At 59.9% G+C, this 13,786-nt stretch overlaps 1 protein-coding gene across 2 annotated transcripts; it reads left to right on the top strand.

Moving 5' to 3' along the window:
- Nucleotides 1-363: 363 nt before the first annotated feature.
- Nucleotides 364-13,758, top strand: MAP3K6 (mitogen-activated protein kinase kinase kinase 6). Of its 2 annotated transcripts, none has more exons than XM_070383588.1 (29): nt 364-1,204; nt 3,425-3,564; nt 3,652-3,675; nt 3,956-4,146; nt 4,262-4,430; nt 4,743-4,849; nt 5,247-5,417; nt 5,520-5,632; nt 6,042-6,201; nt 6,401-6,563; nt 6,640-6,759; nt 6,868-6,917; nt 7,001-7,096; nt 7,255-7,342; nt 7,425-7,558; nt 7,947-8,074; nt 8,316-8,452; nt 9,072-9,177; nt 9,709-9,866; nt 9,969-10,161; nt 10,265-10,403; nt 10,675-10,834; nt 10,990-11,166; nt 11,661-11,766; nt 12,033-12,204; nt 12,291-12,403; nt 12,497-12,570; nt 13,131-13,207; nt 13,510-13,758. In XM_070383588.1, exons 1-29 carry the CDS (start codon nt 862-864, stop codon nt 13,727-13,729), a joined length of 4,029 nt encoding a protein of 1,342 aa, XP_070239689.1. In that variant the 5' UTR covers nt 364-861; the 3' UTR covers nt 13,730-13,758. The 2 variants fall into 2 exon arrangements, with proteins under 2 accessions (XP_070239689.1, XP_070239697.1); XM_070383596.1 differs by having other exon boundaries at nt 366-1,204; nt 13,431-13,650.
- The last annotated feature ends 28 nt before the right edge of the window (nt 13,759-13,786 follow it).

Raw genomic sequence — 13,786 nt, 5'->3', positions numbered from 1 at the left:
ATTCTTCTCAGATGTTTCATGGTCATGTCCTGGTTGGAGGTCAGGGGTCAGAAGGACTCCAAAGCAGATTGAATTCTGGGGAAAGCAGAGAAAAGGCAAAGGACCCAGCTCTGATGCCAAGACCCATGCTCCTGACAGGCTGGGGAGCAGGCTTTCCCAGTCCAGTCCCTCCCAGCCTGCCCAGCAAGGACGTCGAGGGACGGGCTCTCTCCGCCGTGTTTGTTCTACACACCCTGACATCTCTGAAGATCCTTTCTTCCAACAGATCCCTGCAGGGCAGAGCCTGCAATGCACTTGGGTCTTTGCTCTGGCCTGGGCACCCATCTCACGAGTGCCTGCTCTGTGCAGTCCACAGTGGTTGCCTGCGCAGGGGCACAGGGTGTTCCGGAAGCGGCCTGTCTCAGAGGTTCTGGCGGGAGAGGAGGGAGGGAAGAGGCCGTGTCCCGGGCCGCTAGGGAGCGGTGCTGCCCCAAGGCCGAGGGTGGAGCTTTCCCGATCGGCCGGGAAAGGGCTGGGCCCGGCCTACATGTGGGGGCAGGAGAGAGCGACGGCCGGCGTTCTGCGGCGGATCCTGGGTGGTGGGCACTGCTGGCCCGATGCCTGGGACCTTCCACGTGACTCTGAACCGCGGATCACTGGATGCCCAAGATTCCCAGGACCCAATCCCCGAAGTCTGATCTTCAGGACCTTGCAAGTCAGAGGCCGGATTTTCGCCCTGCACACCAGATTCCCAAACGGGATCTCTGGCCAGACTCCTGACCTCCAGATCCTGCAGGAAATTCTCGATCCCAGGATCTGTTCCCGGCTCCCGTCCCGCCCCGGGTGCCCAAAGCCGGGCGCCCGACACCCGAGCGCCCCCGCATGGCAGGGCCGAGCCCGCGGTCCGGAGCTCTGGAGCGCGCCGGCAGCTGCTGGCAGGACCCGCTGGCCGAGGCGCTGAGCCGGGGCCGGCCGCTCGCGGCGTCCCCGGGTCGGGGCTGTGCGCGAAGCCGGCCGCTCAGCGTGGTCTACGTGCTGACCCGGGAGCCGCTGCCAGAGGTAGAACCCGAGACGGGAGCCGAGGCGGAGCCGCTGCCTCTGCGCTGCCTGCGTGAGGCCTGCGCGCAGCTCCCCGGACCGCGGCCGCGACCTCAGTTGCACAGCCTGCCTTTTGGAACCCTGGCGCTGGGAGACACCGCAGCTCTCGATTCGTTCTACAACGCGGGTGAGCGCGCCCGCGGGGCGGAGCGCTGGGTGGGGCTTAGAGTCTGGGGGCGGGGCCGAGGGGCGGGGCTCAGCGACTCCCGGGAGACCCCCCGAGGTCCGGAGTCGTGGGGGCATAAAGTGAACTAAAGCAGAGGGGCTCGCGGAGGGACCAGTGATAAAAGCGGAGTTTAGGGGATCTGGAGCGTGGCCAGATTTGGGCAGAGACCTCGCGGATCCAGGTCTGGCTCGGGGTTCAGAGTGGGAGCTTAGGCACTCTGGAGTTGGCACCGTGCCTAGGGAGTGGGGCTAGAATTAGGGAGAGGCTGGGAGCGGGGCAGGGTGTGGTATCTCAGGAATGGGATCGGAGAACTCAGCCTCAGGATGATCTCTCACGGAGCTCATGACGGAGGATCCTGGAGGTGGAACTTGGACTGGGAAAGGGGCCCCTAACACGTGAGGCTAGAGTTCAGGGGTCCTAGCATACTACTTCCGGGGATCCGGCTGCAAAGGGAAGCGAAGGGCACCAACGGCACTGGATTCTAGAGGAGGAAGCTTGGTTTATGAGGCCCCAATAGTTCTGAGAAAAGTGAAAACTGTGGTGCTGGGGAAAACCGTCCCCTGGACGGCAAGGAGATCAAACAAATCAATCCTAAAAGAAATCAACCTTGAATTTTCATGGGGGGAGGGGTCGCTGATGCTAATGCTGAAGCTGAAGCTCCAGTACTTTGGCCACCTGATGCGAAGACCCGACTCATTTGGAAAACACCCTGATGCTGGGGAAGATTAAAGACAAAAGGAGAAGGCAGGCAGAGGATGAGATGGCTGGATAGCAACACTGACTCAATGCATATGAATTTGAGCAAACTCCGGGAAATAGAAAAGGACAGGAGCCTGGCCGTTCTGCAGTCCACGGGGTCGCAAAGAGCCGGACGCAACGGAGCGACTGAACAAGTAGCTCTAGGAGAATCGGCAGAGCTGGGGCGGAAACTGGAGGCGGAGAAGGGTCGTCCGGAGGCGGGGCCAGAAAGCGGGTATTCCAGAGGGGGATCACCCCGCCCTCTCGCCAACCCGGATGCCCCGCCCCGCTACTAATTTGTTTATCCAAGAGTTCAGGAACCCTGCTTGCAGGATGTCCATAAAACGTCAGTCTAACAATGAAGGCTGGAGGTCCCTGGTGGTCCAGTGGTTAAGAATCCACCTGCGGGGCGTGCTTACTCGTTCAGTCGGTCCGACTCTTTGGGACCTCGTGGACTGTAGCCTGCCAGGCTCCTCTGTCCACGGGATTTCCCAGGCAAGAATACTGGAGCAGGTTGCCATTTCCTACTCCAGGGAATCTTCCTGACCCAGGGACAGAACCCACGTCTCTGGCGTCTCCTGCATTGGCAGGTGGATTCTTTACCACACTGCTGCCACCTGGGAAACGGGACATGGGTTTGGTCCTTGGTCCGGGGAAGATTCCACCACCTGTGGCGGGAAAACTAAGCCTGTGTGCCACAACTACTGAGCCCGTGTCAGCCTGCAAGCAGCAACAAAGACCCGTCACAGCCAAAAATAAATAGAGAGATAAAAATGAAGGCTGACTCGACCTTGAGGTCACAAAGACACACACACACACAATCATAGACGGACTCACAAATCGTGCATATCTTGCTTCACAAAGGCTGTCGCAGACACTGTCCCACACAGAGATACAGACAGCAAGCGACACACTCACAGAGGCACAGTGTTGTACACACACTAGGCAAGTATGTATATACATGTGTATATACCCAGCACACTGCTGGTGCCAGCCCCTTTCAAGAGACTGTGTTGAGGACCCAGGGAAGGGCACGTCTCTCTTTGCACAACTCTTGCCTCTCAAAAGGCCCAGAACAGGCTCCGGGTTTAGTGCACAGCCTCCCCTTCTCTGTGCCCAATGCCCGTAGGCGCTGAACAGTGGGATACAAGCAGTGGGGCCTGGGGAGCTCCACCCCTCTCCTTTCAATACCATAGGCATAATTTGTGTATGATCCAGAGGGACCCTAAAAGGGGGAAACTGAGGCCCAGAGCAAAACTGGATTCTGAGGAGTTACATGGGAAGGCAGACCCAGCCAGGATGGATCCCCAGGCTTCTTCCCCACAAGCTGGGTTCGGGACTTGAGGTTTGGGGCTCAGGGCTCAGGGCTCGGGGCTCCAGGCTCTGGGTACCAAGCTTGGGGTTCAGGCTCAGAGCTCAGGGCCTCCACTTGTGTGTCCACAGATGTGGTGGTGCTTGAGGTGAGCAGCTCCCTGGCACAGCCCTCCCTGTTCTACCACCTGGGTGTGAGGGAGAGCTTCAGCATGACCAACAACGTGCTCCTCTGCTCCCAGGCCGACCTCCCTGACCTGCAGGCCCTGCGGGTAGGTGGCCCGGGGGCTGGTGGGGACCAGCCCAGGGCGGGAGTGGCCTACCCAGAATGCCAGTATCTGAATGTCTCTCTCTTGCAGGAGGACATTTTCCAGAAGAACTCGGTGAGCCGAATCCACCCCTCCTCCGTGGTTTCCCTTTGACCTCCATTATAACCTCTGCTCTCCACCATGTTTCCAGGCCTCCTCATTCACCTCTGACCTCCCTAGTGCCCCCCTGACATCCATGTGACCTTTGGCCCCCTATTGCCTCCCTTTGTGAAGTGGGCCCCTTCCCGGCTATTCTAATCCCCATGGGGGTGGACCTCTGACCCCTTCACTGCCCCTCTCTAATCTATTCCTGACCTCTGACCTCCTCTGATTCCTGGCCTCTCTCCCACCCTAGGATTGCATTGGCAGCTACACGCTGATCCCCTACGTGGTGACAGCCACCGGTCGGGTGCTATGTGGTGATGCGGGCCTCCTGAGGGGCCTGGCTGACGGGCTGCTCCAGGCTGGGGTGGGCACAGAGGCCCTGCTCACACCCCTGGTGGGCCGGCTGGCCCACCTGCTGGAGGCCACGCCCACGGACTCTTGGTAATGGGGGCCCCCCAGAGCGGGAGTGCCAGGAGGAGCTGGTGAGGACAAGGGGGGCCTGGAGCTGAGGGGCAGACCCTGCCATTCTCTCTCTCTCCCCTTCCCTGGGCGTTAGTGGCTACTTCCGGGAGACCATTCGGCAGGACATCCGGAGGGCTCGGGAGCGGTTCAGTGGGCTACAGCTGCGGCAGGAGCTGGCTCGCCTGCAGCGGAGACTGGACAGTGTGGAGCTGCTGAGCCCCGACATCATCATGAACCTGCTGCTCTCCTACCGGGACGTGCAGGTGTGCGGGGCTCGGAGAGGCAGGCAGGCCCGTCCAACAAGCCCCAGGCCAGACCCACCAGAGGCTCTGAATGAATTATCTGACATCTTCAAGCCTTGGTTTCCTGGGAGAAAACCAGGAAAGGCTGGGCACCCAGTGGGGTCTCCACGTACGGTGCAGTGTCTGCACTTCCTGGAAGTGTGCAGAGGATGGTGGGTGGGAAGGTGGGGGGTCAGGTGGGAGGGGACCCCGCTCAAGGTTTGCCTCAGGGTCCGTGAGCCGATGAGACCCACCGGAGGCCATGAGGCCAGTGCATGCTGTTCCCTCCTGCAGGACTATTCAGCCATCATTGACCTGGTGGAGACCCTGCAGGCCTTGCCCACCTGTGACGTGGCTGAGCAGCATAATGTCTGCTTCCACTACACCTTTGCCCTCAACCGGTGGGTTGGCAGAACAAGGCTCAGGTCACAGCCACATGGGGACATGGGTCTCTGCTGTGCAAAGTCTCTGCGGTCCACAATCACGGCTGTTCAGGGAATTTGCCGACCAGGATCACCCTGGTGTAAAATCGTCCCTATGATTCTGTGTCTGCTGCCCAGGGTGGGGTGGGGTGGTGGTGCTGACCTTGGAGTGGTCACAGCCGTCTAAGGCCACGGCTCCGCAGCCACTGCAGTCACTTCCATCTGGGATTCCCACCTCTCGGAAGGTCAGCGCTGACCAGAGGCACTGCTCTTGTGGGTTCATGATGGTCAGGCCCTTGGAAAGGTCCCTGCTGTTCAGGGTCTTGGGGTTCCTGGACAGAGAGTGGTCCCCAGCCTATCTTCCCCTTCCCCCTAGGAGGAACAGGCCTGGGGACCGGGAGAAGGCACTGGCTGTGCTGCTGCCACTGGTACAGGTAGAGGGCCCCGTGGCACCTGATCTGTACTGCATGTGTGGCCGTATCTACAAGGACATGTTCTTCAGCTCTGGCTTCCAGGATGCTGGGCACCGGGAGCAGGCATATCACTGGTAAGTGGCCCAAACAAGTGGACAGTGGGCTGAGCTAGTGGGCTGAGGGATGGGGCTATGGGCATTAGTCCCTCCCTGCATCACCCCCCACCCTCACCCCAGGTATCGCAAGGCTTTTGACATAGAGCCCAGCCTTCACTCGGGCATCAATGCCGCTGTGCTCCTCATTGCTGACGGGCAGCGCTTTGAGGACTCCGAGGAGCTCCGGCTCATAGGTGAGCCGCAATCCTGCATCCCTATCCCTTACTTACAGGCGCCCTGAAGGGCCTGGGGGCAGGGCAGGGAGAGAGGACACTGGGCTAGAGCTGGGGCTGACCCATCACGTCTGGGACCTGTTCTGCCTGAACTCACACCTGGGTCCTCATGCCTAACCTGGACCCTCATGAGCCCCTGAGGCCACAACTGTTCCTAAGCTCACACCTGTGCTCTTTACACACCGAATGCCACGTACACTTGTTCCCACACCCTCACCTGTGCCTGAGCTTCTACTCCCACCTGAGATATGGCCACACCTAAGTTTTCACCCATTTCTATCTTCCTGCCCATGTGACTTTGGTGGCCTACACCTGGGCTTTGCCGAAATTCGCAACCACATTCATTACAACCCAGGCCCCTCTCTCCCAGGCATGAAGCTGGGCTGCCTGCTGGCCCGAAAAGGCTGCGTGGAGAAGATGCAGTATTACTGGGATGTGGGCTTCTACCTGGGAGCTCAGATCCTTGCCAATGACCTCACTCAGGTGGCACTGGCCGCAGAGCAGCTGTACAAGCTCAACGCCCCCATATGGTAAGCAGCCCCCTCTGGGGTCCTGGGCCGGCCTGGGCTATCAGCTTCTGCACCTGTATCCCCTGGCATCTAGTCTGAACCTCTTCCAGACCAGTACCCATCGCACCCAATGGCCTGATTCTGGCTGCAACCAAGCCAGTCTAATCCCCCTGGCAGTGCCAGCTGGTGCCTGGACTGAAGACATGCCTATTGTCTGCAGGTACCTGGTGTCCGTGATGGAAACCTTCCTGCTGTATCAGCACTTCAGACCCACACTAGAGCTTCCTGGAGAAGCCCCCCACGGCGCCCACTTCTGGCTCCACTTCTTGCTACAGTCCTGCCAGCCACTCAAGACAGCTTGTCCCCAAGGGGACCAGTGCTTGGTGAGGCCGGTGGGGTGTGGGACCCGGGAGAGGTGCCAGCCCCTTCTGACCAACCCCTCTCCCCTGTCATCTGAAGGTGCTGGTCCTGGAGATGAATAAGGTGCTGCTGCCCGCCAGGCTGGAGGTTCAGGGTACAAACCCGGTGAGCGCGGTGACCCTGAGCCTGCTGGAGCCGGAGAAGCAGGTGAAGTCGCCGGTGAGCCACCCCATTGACATCTATGCACCTCTTCTGTCCGGCCTTTCCCCATCCCCAGACCCCTCTCGCTGTCTCCAGCACCCCTCTGGGACCCCTTTCTTCTCACAGGACGTTCCCTCCAGCTGGACCTTCCAGGTGGCCTCCATCAGCGGCGTCAGGTAAGAGGGGGCCCTGGGGGAGGTGAGCGGGGGAGGCAGCGCGGCTGGGAGGCCGGCTCACCCGGGTTCTTCATCCCTTCCAGCGTCTCCAAGCGGGACGAGCGCTGCTGCTTCCTCTACGCGCCTCCTCCGGCTCAGGACGTCCAGCTGTGCTTCCCCAGCGCCGGGCACTGCCAGTGGTGCGCGCAGCCCCGCGGGGTCGGGGTGCTCCGAGGGCCAGGAGGACCAGGGCATCGCGGGAGAGGAAGGGACCATGTTCCCTGGGTGCTCTGGGCAGAGAGGGGAACAGTTTCTGCCCCAGGTTGCCCCTCCCGTCAGTCTTGACCTCCGCCCTCAGGTTCTGCGGCCTGATCCAGGCCTTGGTGAAGAGTCCAGACTCCGGGGCGCCCGCAGAGGAGACGGAGGGCGCTGGGGAGGTGTTGGAGGTAAGGGGGCGGGTGCTGGGAGATGGAGGAGGAGGTTGGGCCGAGGGCCCCACTGAACCCCTCATCTCACCCGCCCTCGCAGTTTGATTACGAGTACACGGAGTCGGGTGAGCGGCTGGTGCTGGGCAAGGGCACGTACGGGGTGGTGTACGCTGGCCGCGATCGACACACTCGCGTGCGCATCGCCATCAAGGAGATCCCGGAGCGGGACAGCAGGTTTGGGGGCTGGCGCGGGGGGCGGGGGTGGCCAGGGCTCCAGGGAACAAGTGGGCGGGTCACATGGGTGGGACCCCAAGTTGAGAGGGTCCTGTGGGCCCGACTGTAGGCCGGGGCGACTCAGAGGCCCACATGGGCGGGACTGAGTGCCTGAGCAGCGAGAGTTCGAGCCCCCGGGGCCCAGCCAGGCCTGTGCGCAGAACCGCAGGGACCCAGCGGCAGGGCTAGGGTCCGGAGGGGTGTGTGGGCTGGGTGATAAAGTGAGGAAGGACGAGGCGGGGGTCTGGGATGAGGGAGGAGAATCTATAGGCCTGTCCTGCTGGCACCGGAGTGGGGTAAGCACCCCTGCCTCAAGCAGGCCTGTTAGTCACTCCCTACCGGCCCCCAGGTTCTCTCAGCCGCTGCATGAAGAGATCGCTCTGCACAAACGCCTACGCCACAAGAACATTGTGCGCTATCTGGGCTCCGTCAGCCAGGGCGGCTACCTCAAGATTTTCATGGAGGAAGTGCCTGGAGGTATCTGCCCTGCGTGGGAGGCAAATGGAACTGGAGTTGTGGGGCCTGGGGATGGAGCCAAGCAAGGGGTGGAGAACCCTCCGGGGAAAATGACCCCTAGCCTGTGTGGGTGGTGTAGCCCAGAATTAGCTGAGGCACTGCGATTAGGTGATGGAAGCTGGGCCATGGCCTGGCCTTCAAGCAGACAGCTGTGGGCTGGACTAAGTGGGTGCCAATTATGACCCTGTACTGCACCTTCCAGGCAGCCTGTCTTCCTTGCTGCGATCGGTGTGGGGACCCCTGCAGGACAACGAGAGCACCATCAGTTTCTACACCCGCCAGATCCTGCAGGGACTCAGCTACCTGCACGACAACCACATTGTGCATCGAGATATCAAGGTCAGCCTGTTGCTGGCTCACCTTGGTGGGGGGTGGGGCTGGCGAGAGGGAGGAGCAGAGAGGGCTCCAGACATAGGCTGGCGGTTGAAGTGGACAGACCCTTTGCAAAAGCTTGGGAAATTCATCAAGAAGTTTCCCTAGGGAGGGAAAGAAGTTCAGCTCTGAAGCCAACTTCCAGGATTTCCCTGATTCTTCCAGTGGTTAAGAATCCACCTGCCAACACAGGGGACATGGGTTCCATCCCTGGGTCGGGAAGATCCCAGATGCTGTGGGGCAACTAAGCCTGTGCGCCACAACTACTGAGTCCGTGCTCCCTAGAGCCCATGCTCTGCAAAGGAGAAGGCACTGCAGTGAGAAGCCCATGCACCGTAACTAGAGAGTAGCCCCACTCGACGCAACTAGAGAAAACCAGCACACAGCCACAAAGATCAGCACAGCCAAAAATAAATCAGTAAAATGCAGCCAACTTCCAGGGGGACATAAATGGGATGGCAGGGGTGGGGTTGAGAGAGGCAGGGTCAGGCTGGGAGTCTTGGGAGATGGGGTCTGGGATAGAGTCAAGTTCTGGCATCAGGAGCCCAGTCCAATGTCTGCTGAGCACAATGTCCACTCTGCTCAGGGGGACAACGTGCTGATCAACACCTTCAGCGGGTTGCTCAAGATTTCTGACTTTGGCACCTCCAAGCGACTAGCAGGCATCACACCCTGCACTGAGACCTTCACAGGTAACAGCCAACATACCCTGCACTGAGACCTTCACAGGGAACAGGGTGTGGGGTGGCGAAGGAAGCTTGCTGATGTGGGGCAGAGAACTCATGGGACATTCCAGGGAGTGACGTTTCTCCTGGGCACAGAGTTAGAGTCTTAATGGGAGATGGAACCCAGGGCAGGTCGCTGAGCCAGGGGGCAATGATACAATCTAGAACTGGAGCTTGGAAAGCTGATAACTGAGCTGATTGAGTTCAGTCCCTGAAATGGAGCCCAAAAGTGTGGATGGGGACCAAAGTTCAGAGCGGACAGTGCAGTCTAGGATAAATGATGGCACCTCCTGTGGGTGATGGAGGCCATGAATGTGATGGAGCCTGAGATGAGTGAGGAGACTCAGGATAGAGGTTTGATGACCAGGGTAGGTGATGGGATGTTTTGGATGATAGAGTTCAGGGTGAAAGCAGGTGGCCAGAAAATGATAGAGCCCCCTGCCACCCTCCATGGTGATACAGCCTAGGTGAGCATTACTGCTACTGCTCCTGTCCTAGGGACCCTACAATATATGGCCCCAGAAATCATTGACCAGGGCCCACGAGGGTATGGGAAGGCAGCAGACATCTGGTCACTGGGCTGCACAGTCATCGAGATGGCCACAGGTCACCCACCCTTCCACGAGCTAGGGAGCCCGCAGGCTGCCATGTTTCAGGTGAGATCCTCAGGGCCTGGCTTATGAGGTGGGGTGGGGGCAGACTGAGTCCTGAACACTTTTAAATGTGTCCCTTGTTCCCCGTCCCTGCTCCCTTCCCAGGTGGGCATGTACAAGGTGCATCCGCCAATGCCCGGTTCTCTGTCAGCTGAGGCTCAAGCCTTCCTCCTCCGAACTTTTGAGCCCGACCCCCGTCTCCGAGCCAGTGCTCAAGCGCTGCTGGCAGACCCCTTCCTGCAGCCCGGGAAGAGGAGCCGCAGCCCGGGCTCCCCCAGACAGGCTCTAAGGTCCTCAGGTACTAAGTGGGTGGAGGGAGTGAGCACCCTGGGGTGAGGGCAGCGGAGGTTTGGAGGGAGAGGGCTCAGGGGCCCAGGCCGACGGCTTTGTCCCTCCCTTAGAGGCGCCATCCGCAAGCCCTGCTCCTTCAGCAGACTCCACCTCCCAGTCCCAGACATTCCCGCGCCCTCAGGCACCCTCTCAGCACCCTCCCAGTCCCCCCAAGCGCTGCCTCAGTTATGGGGACACCAGCCAGCTCCGGTGAGCACCCAGGGTCCCAGGGTGGGTTCGCTTCATCTGGTTTTGTCCCTGGGGGACTCCCTTCAGCAAAAGCCCTTCTTGGGGACCCAGACACTTGGACCACGTGCAAGGATGGCATTAAGTTTATTGTGCCCTCTCAATGCTGAGTTCATCTCTTTTATCCCTGTGAGGTGGGGGATAAAAGTAAAGGCCAGGATTCAGTCTCTGGGGTGGAGGTGGCTTGAATGGTATTGCTACCCATCCTCCATCGGCCACTCTTCACTGCACCCAGGGTGCCCGAGGAGCCTGGGGCTGACGAGCCCGCGTCCCCTGAGGAGAGTTCGGGGCTGAGCCTCTTGCATCAAGAGAGTAGGCGCCGGGCCACGCTGGCCACGGTTCTGGAGCAGGAGCTGCCGGCGCTGGCGGAGAGCCTGCGCCTGGAGCAGGAACAGGTGGGAGGCTCGCCCCGGCGCCCCCTGCTGGTCGAGCCCCGACAGGACGCCTGCTTTTCCAGCTGACGGCCTACCGCCCACCCAGCACATCCTCCCACGGGCATCTCTCCTGGCTCATCCGTATACTCGCTGAGGACCCTTCTTTTCCTTCCCAGGGTCCCCGTCTGGAGAGGAGTCACGTGGAACAGCTACTGCTCTGCCTCAGGGCGCACATCCATACTCCCAACCGTCGGCAGCTGGCCCAGGAGCTGCGGGGACTCCAAGGGCAGCTTCGGGCCCAGGGCCTTGAGCCCGAGCTTCTGCAAGGACCGCTCTTCGCCTTCCCGGATGAGGTGAGGGAGCCCTCTCACAGTAAGGGGTACCCAACTTCCCAGGTGGTGCTTGGTGGTAAAGAACCCGCCTGCCAATACAGAAGGCATAAGAAACGGGGGTTCGATCCCTGGGTTGGGAAGATCCCCCGGAGGAGGGCATGGCAACCCACTCCAGTATTCTTGCCTGGAGAACCCCACGGACAGAGGAGCCTGGTACGCTACAGTCTATGGGGTCACAAAGAGTCGGACACGGAATGAAACGACTTAGCACACATGCACGCAGTAAGAGGTAGGGCGCTCCCAATACTTAGGCATGTGCAAGGTGATATCGCAAGATTCCGCGTCTTCCCCGTGAAGATAGAGCCTCTGGGAATGGGACGCCTGCCCAGTCCTAGCTGCTCTGACCCTCCTTTGATCCCAAGCCCGCCCACCCTACTTGCCTTGGCCTTTCCAACTTAAGCTCCACTCCTCCTTGAGGCTCAGCCGTCTTAGCCGCGCCCTCCCTCCCTCTCCAGGTGAAGCAGGTCCTCCGCAGGCGCCAGATCCGCCCACACTGGATGTTCGTGCTGGACTCGCTGCTCAGCCGCGCTGTGCGGGCAGCCCTGGCCGTGCTGGCCCCAGGTGGGCGGAAGGGCGGAGCCTACCTGCCCGCCTGCGCGTGGGGAGAGGGTGTGATCCTTGGGGCGTGGCGAACACCAATAGGGCAGGTGGGGGCGTGGTCAGTGAGGCCCAGCCTAGACTCGGCGCCAAGGAGGGGGATGTGGCCAAAGGATACCTCCCAGGCTAACGCTGCCTGGCCGGTGCCGAGTCCCGCGTCTTCTGCCAATGTTGGGGTCCTAAATGGGCATTCTCGCCCTGCCTGAGTTCAATCCCCCTCGGATTGGCAGAGGTGGAGGAGGAGGCGGTCCTACCGAAGTCGGAAGAGGCCAGTAACGCAGAGGAGTCCGAGCCCAAGCAGCAGGAGACCCCAGCCGAGCCGAGCCCTCTCCTGGGGGAACCGGAGCAGGGTACCCCTTCTCTGATGGTGCAGCTGGGCCTCTTGCGAGCAGAGACCGATAGGTACAGCTCCGGGGACTTGCCCATAATCTCTGCACAAGCTTTACTGCTACTCCCCCTCCATTCTGTGGGCTTCTGCCTTCCAACAGGCTTCGAGATGTTCTGGCTGAGAAGGAAAGGGAATGCCAGGCCTTGGTGCAACTAGCCCTCCAGCGGGTCAGTGGGGAGGCCAGGACCTGTGCCCTGGCTTCAGAGCCCCCAGGTGAGCAGGACCAGGCTGGTGAACATGAATGGTGGGTGGGGGCAGCTTCTTGGCCAAGGCACCCTTGGGTTCAACACATGACCTCCCTGACAGCGGCTCTCGCGGTGGACCAGGGCCTGGTGCAGTGGTTACAGGAACTGAATGTGGATTCAGGCACCATCCAGACGGTGAGAGGAAATGCGCTGGTTGCCCCTGACACCCACCAACCAAAGACTCCTCTTATGCCCATCTTTCAGCTCTTCTCTCTTTCTCCGTCTAATGCAGAGAATCTCAATACTGAATGAGCACTTTGTATACCCCTGGTGGCTCAGATAGTAAAGAATCTGCCTGCAACGCAGGAGACCCAGATTCGATCCCTGAGTTGGGAAGATCCCCTGGAGAAGGGAATGGCTACCCACTCCAGTATTCTTGCCTGGAGAATTTCATGGACAGAGCAGCCTGGCGGACTACAGTCCGTGGGGTTGCAAAGAGTCAGACATGACTGAGCGCCTAACACTTTCACTTTACTTTTCCCCCCATCGTACAGATGAGAAAACTGAGGTGCAGAAAGGACAGCCCTAGCATGTTGGTAGTACTGGGTTGGCCAAAAATTCATTCAGGTTTTTCTTACTCGAATGAACTTTTGGCCAACCCAGTAACCCAGAGCTAGTTCTTGGATCTTTGGATCTAGCTTTGTCTGATTTTTACCTCTCCCTGTTTCTGTGTGGGGGTCTCTGTCCACAACCAGCTACTGAACCACAGCTTCACCCTCCATGCCCTACTGACCTGTGCCACTAGAGATGACCTCATCTACACAGGCATCAGGTATGTCCTGGCCCTCGAAGGATAACCCACACACATGGCCTCATGCTGGCCAGATCCTGATATCACCTCACCCTGCCGTTACAAAACTGCCTGGGTTCCTCCCTGAAAAATACAGGGACACCAGTGTCCTTTGGGGACAGAGGGGGCATCAGGCAGACAGTGGGTACCAGAGAGTACCCAGGGCCTTCTTCTGGCTGAGCCTCACTGAGCCTGGTACCCCCAGGGGGGGGATGATATGCCGCATCTGGAGAGCCATCTTGGCACAGCGAACAAGATCCACGCCAGTTACCCCTGGCCCCCAGGAGGCTGAATGAGGACATCCGAGGCAGGAGGCCAGACCCAAGGATGGATGAATGGAGGAAACACAAGAGGCTTCTGACATACCTGCCCCAGGACCCAGCAGCAACTGGAGGAGGCCAGGTGGGAGGGCGTCAGGGTAGGGGCCAGGCCTCTAGCCCCAGTGGGGAGAACCAATCACAGATGTGCCTCAAGCTCATGAGGGCCACAGGCAAAGACTATTAAACAATACTTTTGTACCCCTGGGCCTTGGCAATGTCTGAAGTATGGAGAGGGGTCCTA

The sequence above is a fragment of the Bos mutus genome, chromosome 2 (genome assembly GCF_027580195.1).
Source record: "Bos mutus isolate GX-2022 chromosome 2, NWIPB_WYAK_1.1, whole genome shotgun sequence".
NCBI classification, from domain to species: domain Eukaryota; kingdom Metazoa; phylum Chordata; class Mammalia; order Artiodactyla; family Bovidae; genus Bos; species Bos mutus.
This window is presented reverse-complemented; position numbering and strand designations above follow the sequence as displayed.